Raw genomic sequence first — 6,699 nt, 5'->3', positions numbered from 1 at the left:
GGTGGTGAAAGTGGTGGTGGTAGAGAGTGGTGGTTCCACAGTGGCAGAGGATGGTGGTGGTTCTGATGGTGGTAATGGTCATGATGGAGGGTGAAAGGTGGTGGTGGCGGTAGCGGTGACAGTTGTGACAATGGTCGTGGCAGTGTTGAAGGTGTGGAGAGTGCGATGGTGGTAGTGTTATAAGACAATAATGCTGGTGGTGGAGGGTGGTGTTGGAGGTAGTGTTGTAGAGCGGTGGTGGTTGTGGCAACGATGGAGAGTGTGGCGGTGGCGGCGGTGGTGGTGGAGGTGGCTATGGTAGTGGTGGAGAGTGTGGTGGGTGGCAGTGGTGGCCTAGTGGAGGTGGAGGTGGTAGTAGAGATGGCGGCAATGGTAATTATGGATTAAATATTTTCATGTAATTTATATGTCCCAATCTTATTATGCAATATCCCTAATATGTAGGTTGGATTAAATAATCTATCATTTTAATGCATAAGAGTTGATTGATGGATAAACATATACGATACGATATTAGCATAATATATTGTATAAGTTTATACTATCAAACATAACAACATATCAAATGAGCCATCAATTTATGTCAACTATAGGAATAGAAATAAGTCAGAACCTTTGCAATCTCGTCTACGTTAAGTCCGAGTTAGATCAAGTTAAACTAATTAAAGAATAAGATCAGCGTTCTTTCAAAAGTCTATTTAATTAAAAATGTTGGACTTATGCTCTTTAAAAATTCTTCTAAGCCCAACATGCCGAAGTAAACCCACTCTTAAGAATAAAATACTCTCTTTCCCTATTAATAAGTCATTTTAAGAGTTTTTTTTCCTTAAATATAAATTATTGAGTATTAATGAACATTTAATGTTTTTTAACTATTATTCTCATATTTAATATGAAAGAGATTGTGTGAATTTAAAAAAAATTAAATTTGGAAAGAGAAATTCATGAATCTAGGAAACTAATTTTTTTTTTTTACATATTCATTTCTACTAACTACTTTCCTTAACGGTAGAGAATTATTTAAAAGTGACTTTTAAATGAGGATAAAGAGAATATTGCAAATTTGATTATTTTAATAACGAGAGAAGAAAATAAATTATTATTTTCTCTCTTTTTTTTTCCCTCAAGATTCAAACTTTGTATCAACCTGGTAATTTGGTCAATGTGGTAGTAACTAGTAAATTTCAATGTCCTTACATGCCACATGTTCATAAACAGTGACACAGAGGTAAAGAAAAGATTAAGAAACAAGGTTTACTCAATGGTTTGAACTCAACACAGCGTGACGTACTTGAGTTTTGGTACCTTTTCGGTACTCTGAGATTGACCTTTCATCAAACCGCGCATACACAAAAACCAGATTCAACCAGCAAAACTCACCAACCTTCTCCTCATCCTTCTTCTTCAATCCTCCATTGTTTTCTTCAAAGTTGGTGAAAACCAAAAACTCTGTCCCTATTTCTTCAAAGCAAATCCAAAAGTCCCTCTCGTTGCTGCTGGAAGAAGAACCCATTTCGCTTTCTTCCAGAGGATGAGTCTATGAAGCCTCACTGCTAAGAAATCTCACAACTACTTCAGCTTGTGACGTTTTAACCATACTGGATTGGCTTCTTTTTCATTATATTATCTGCTCCTCTTTTTTGCAGTTGCAGCTATATCTGACATACCCACAATCCCAGTTTGCTCTGAAGTCAGGTTATTTGGATCATAGAGTTTCTGGGGTGAGAAAAGATGAAATTTTGGAAGTGGGGTTTTGTTGGTTTTCTCTGTGCTGCTTTTGCTCTTGCAGTTGGTGCTGTAGAGCTGGGTCGGAATCAACCCACTGAGAGAATTTCAGGTGAGGTTTTCTTCAAAGTTTGTTTTTTTTTTTCTCTCTCTGCAATTTCAATTAGTTCTGAGTTTGCTGTATCCTAAGTTCTGTTGATTTGATTGGTTTGGTACTTTGGTTATCTTATGTTGAATTTGGGTTTCAGATTTCAATTGTGATTAGTTTCTTTCCTGTTTGTTGTCACATTGGTTTGACCATTTGGTGTAATGGTATTCAGTGGGGTGTTTTTGTATATGGTTAGTTTAGATTTGATTAAGATCTACTTTGAATATTTCTGAAAATAGTTGTGGACTTGTTAGTATTTGAGATGTTATTTTCTTGTTCAGCATTTGAATCATAAAACATTGGTTCTTGCGCATTGCATGTAGCAACTTATTCTTAAATTTCAAAGTGTACTCAAATCTGCCCTTTAGATACTATGCACTTTCTTGTTCAATCATATTGAGGGTGGGGACGACTCCAATGCATTGCAGTATTATCCATTTTAGGGACTGATGTCGTGTAGCCGTTTAGGTTGTAATATGTGGCAATGCCAGAATTCTAGAATGGTTACATGTATTGAAATTGGTCCAAGTATTTGAAGAAGAAATACATCGGAATGGGATATGTATCAACATAGGGTCATGTTACAGTCAATTTTTACTGTGGTCTCAGATTATTTAGACTAACAGCAGGTCTTGATGATCTCTGTCTTTTTTTTTGGTTATGCAACTTATGTCCTATCCTGATTCATACCTTTAGTCGTCTTGAGGGAAATGCAGTACTTTGTTATATACAATATGAGGACGAGGATGGGCGCGGGAAGTAATGATTAGTTTGATATCTAGTTTTCCGTTTTCGGCTTTTTCATTCATAACGAACTTATTTTGGACAGGTGCCAGCAATTACCTTAAAGGTGTGTTTGGATGGGGAATGAAAGTGAGAGGAAAGAAAATAAGAGGAAGAGTGGGTGGAGAGAAAATGTGGGGGGAACAGTAATTTTTTCTGTCAACTTATTTGGATTAATTGAAAAGTGGGAGAAAGAAAATGAGAAATGAATGCAGGAAGGGCATAAATGGAAGTATCCAATTTTTTTAGTCTTGTCCATTTTACACCTCACCAGGGACAAATGGGACCCATGTGTACGATATCTCCTTCAAATTTTCATTTTTGATATCTTCAAATTTTCATTTCTGATTCAGATGCCTGAAAAAAAATGATGTACCAAAAAAAAGATGCCTGAAAATGGATTTTTCACTCAGTTTTCATCCTCTAGCTCTCATGCAAACCAAACAATAGGTAAGAGTTTGGAAGAAGCATATATGTCTAGGTAGCAGACACTTCAAAGATAACACATGCAAAAGATATATTTCCATTGAATATTAAAATGTGTTTGTATATGAGAAACATATTAGTAGGACCCCACTCTCCCATTTCTCAAACTCAGAAGATTATTAGATTTTTATGCCTATAGCCTTGGGTGTGTTATCTATTACTTGATATGGAAAATGAAAGGAGTAACGGTTAGAATGTAATATAAAACCATTCATTTGACCCTTACCCAACGACTTAAACTTTTGTGATAATTGGTTGTTTGACATGGTATTAGAGCCTCTATGACCAAAGGTCTAGATTTCGATCCTTGCCGCCCCCCATTATTCTAATAAAAAGTGGATTTTCAGCAAATGGTAGGTGGACCTGTGTATTCTCCACGCTTCAAGCCCAAGTGGGCTATTAAGTGAGGGGGCGTGTTAGAATATAATATAAAACCATTCATTTAGCCCTTACCCAACGGCTTAAGCTTTTGGGATAATTGGTTGTTTGATCGTAACTGTCAGTTTTAAATTATTATTATTGAAGTGATGCCATTTTTCGAGCATTGTTTATCATTGAAAGTGGAGATGAATGAAGTGAAACTTAAATGCTTTTGACTAAACAATATATATCAGATGGTTATTGTAATTTTGAATTTGAGGGACCTTCCTTAATCTGTAAAGAGTTTTCTTGTAGACTTGTCTGTTTTGACCACGGAATCAAAACATCAGCATTTCCACTGTTTTCCTCACTATTTTCTTCTATAGTTACAATAAAATAAAAATATTTTGTTTCTGAACAGATACTTAATGCAATTAAATTAAAATTTGAAACTCTGCCGAATGCCATTCTTTTTAATGGTTAGTAAGGTCTGAATGAATAATCATTAGTTCTAACCTCATAATCCCTTTACTCCTTTTCTTGCAGCTAGGGTAAAATTTGAGTGTGTTCAATATGCATATGCTATGTGTAAATATGGATGTTTCTCCCTACCGTCTTTATATTTGAATATTATGTAGACATTAAAATCAACTTTCATAACGGTATGCATATAATGAGAAAGTAGCATCCAATGGATTACAGTTTACCGAGGAAGAAGCTAGAACAGGGTCCTGGTATAAGAGGAATAAAACTCGGAAAATACCCACACACGGTCATATATCCACACATTCCTGGTTGCCTGAAATTTAAGTGGTTATTAAGTGGCCTTCTCTACTATTTTCCAATATCATGCATTTACCAATTCTGGTACCCGGCATAAATTGGATTCAAATTTCAAGTTTCTGTGTGATTTATGTTATTTGAAAATTAGTATGTTTGTGTGTACGTGTGTGTGTCATTTAAATGAAAATGAGACTACTAAGCATTTTGTTGTTGAACCAATTGTAGGTAGTGCTGGTGATGTGTTGGAAGATGATCCGGTGGGAAAGTTAAAGGTTTTTGTTTATGAACTTCCAAGCAAATATAATAAGAAAATTCTTCAAAAGGACCCAAGATGCCTCACTCATATGTTTGCTGCTGAGATCTTCATGCACCGGTTTCTCTTATCTAGCGCTGTCCGAACCCTTAATCCTGAAGAAGCTGATTGGTTTTATACCCCTGTATACACCACCTGTGACTTGACACCAAGTGGCCTCCCTTTACCTTTCAAGTCACCTCGAATGATGAGAAGTGCCATACAGCTTATTTCTTCAAACTGGCCTTATTGGAACAGGACAGAAGGGGCAGATCATTTCTTTGTGACCCCTCATGACTTCGGAGCATGCTTCCATTATCAAGTAAGAATTTGTTTATATCATTTAATTTTGTTGTTTAGATCACTGTTAGTTGGATTTGAACTGATTATGTGGTGTCTTCTTGTGAGAAGCATCTCAGAATCATACATGGATATTGTAACATACACTTCTGTCATGTTAATTTTTCCAGGAAGAGAAGGCAATTGAAAGAGGAATTCTTCCACTGCTACAGCGTGCTACCTTGGTTCAAACATTTGGACAGAGGAATCATGTGTGTTTGAAAGAGGGTTCAATCACCATTCCTCCATATGCTCCACCACAAAAAATGCATGCGCATCTAATTCCTGACAATACTCCCAGGTCCATCTTTGTTTACTTCCGAGGATTGTTTTACGATGTTGGAAATGACCCTGAAGGTGGTTACTACGCAAGGTAGGTCTTATTGCAACTCACAAATTTAAATGAGGGAGTTTAGACATGCAAGTCTTTTCATGTTTTCTTGTAGCAATATATGCACACGACCTTGAACCATTATTGAAAATGCAAGGATCTTACTGACTTTGATTTATGTAATTATGGTATTTAGTAGTAACTAAATCTGGTCAAACATAATTGAATTTACTGTATTCATCTCCTAATTGGTTCTTTATTCCAACCGAAAATCAAGTAATTAAAGTATGCATGAAGTTTGGCTCCATGTCTTGATGATTTCGTTACAAAACAACGATCCTGAATGCTCAAACTGACTGGACTTTACTATCTCACAGAGGTGCAAGAGCTGCAGTGTGGGAGAACTTTAAGGACAATCCGCTGTTTGACATTTCCACAGAGCATCCAACCACATACTACGAGGACATGCAACGAGCGGTGTTCTGCTTGTGCCCACTCGGTTGGGCTCCTTGGAGCCCGAGATTGGTCGAAGCTGTGGTATTTGGTTGCATCCCTGTTATAATTGCAGATGACATTGTTCTGCCATTTGCTGATGCAATCCCATGGGAAGAGATAGGCGTGTTTGTTGATGAGAAGGATGTCCCTCAGTTAGACACCATACTCACATCTATCCCACCAGAAGTCATCTTGAGGAAACAAAGATTGCTTGCCAACCCTTCCATGAAGCAAGCCATGCTATTCCCTCAACCTGCCCAGCCAGGAGACACTTTCCATCAAGTTTTAAATGGACTCGCGCGAAAATTACCACATGACCGGAGTATATTCTTGAAGTCAGGGGAGAAGGTTTTGAATTGGACTGCTGGTCCTGTGGGTGACCTTAAACCTTGGTAACAGTTGTAATTGTAAGTTGTAACACCTTTTTGAGGCAATTAGGATTCTTTACATATCTTGGTTAGTACTATTAAGTTTCATTGGGTCTATAATTGAAATGATGGTTTTTTGTTGACATTGTAAATTTTTATGTTTTGTATTCATTGAGACAATTCATTGGATCATTTAATCCATTTTGTAGCCAGATTGCTCTTATGGTATATATAATTTTCCCCTGCTTTAGGAGTCAATTTCATTGTCTTTGTTTATTGCATGCCAACCTGGCTTATGACTTTGGAGATCAAAAATCATGAATGGTGATGGTGTCAATACATTATAGATTTCTTATTTAGGTTTGCCTGTTTCTGATGATAGTGGTTAACCTCTAGAATAAGAATTAATAATAGTTTTCGTTGTGTGATGTGACTATATTAATAAGGTTTGATGTTTTGGTAAACTTGGTTTTTGTTTTCCTTGTCACTCATTTCTTTTTAAGGATATTGGATTCTTTTGCAAGGAAAGTTACTAGTTTGGTGATTGTGACATTTTTGTTTTTTCTGTAGTTAGCTGGGATGGTGTGGG

General features: G+C 36.7%; 1 protein-coding gene across 1 annotated transcript; it reads left to right on the top strand.

Annotated features, from left to right (window-relative positions):
• The first annotated feature begins 1,282 nt into the window (after positions 1-1,282).
• On the top strand, positions 1,283-6,368 carry LOC130716294 (probable beta-1,4-xylosyltransferase IRX10L). Its single transcript, XM_057566504.1, has 4 exons — positions 1,283-1,837; positions 4,511-4,899; positions 5,048-5,289; positions 5,625-6,368. Exons 1-4 carry the CDS (start codon positions 1,732-1,734, stop codon positions 6,136-6,138), a joined length of 1,251 nt encoding a protein of 416 aa, XP_057422487.1. The 5' UTR covers positions 1,283-1,731; the 3' UTR covers positions 6,139-6,368.
• Positions 6,369-6,699: the final 331 nt, after the last annotated feature.

The sequence above is a fragment of the Lotus japonicus genome, chromosome 1 (genome assembly GCF_012489685.1).
Source record: "Lotus japonicus ecotype B-129 chromosome 1, LjGifu_v1.2".
Classification (NCBI taxonomy): domain Eukaryota; kingdom Viridiplantae; phylum Streptophyta; class Magnoliopsida; order Fabales; family Fabaceae; genus Lotus; species Lotus japonicus.
The sequence above is the reverse complement of the archived record's forward strand: the minus strand, read 5'-3'. Positions and strand labels throughout refer to the sequence as shown.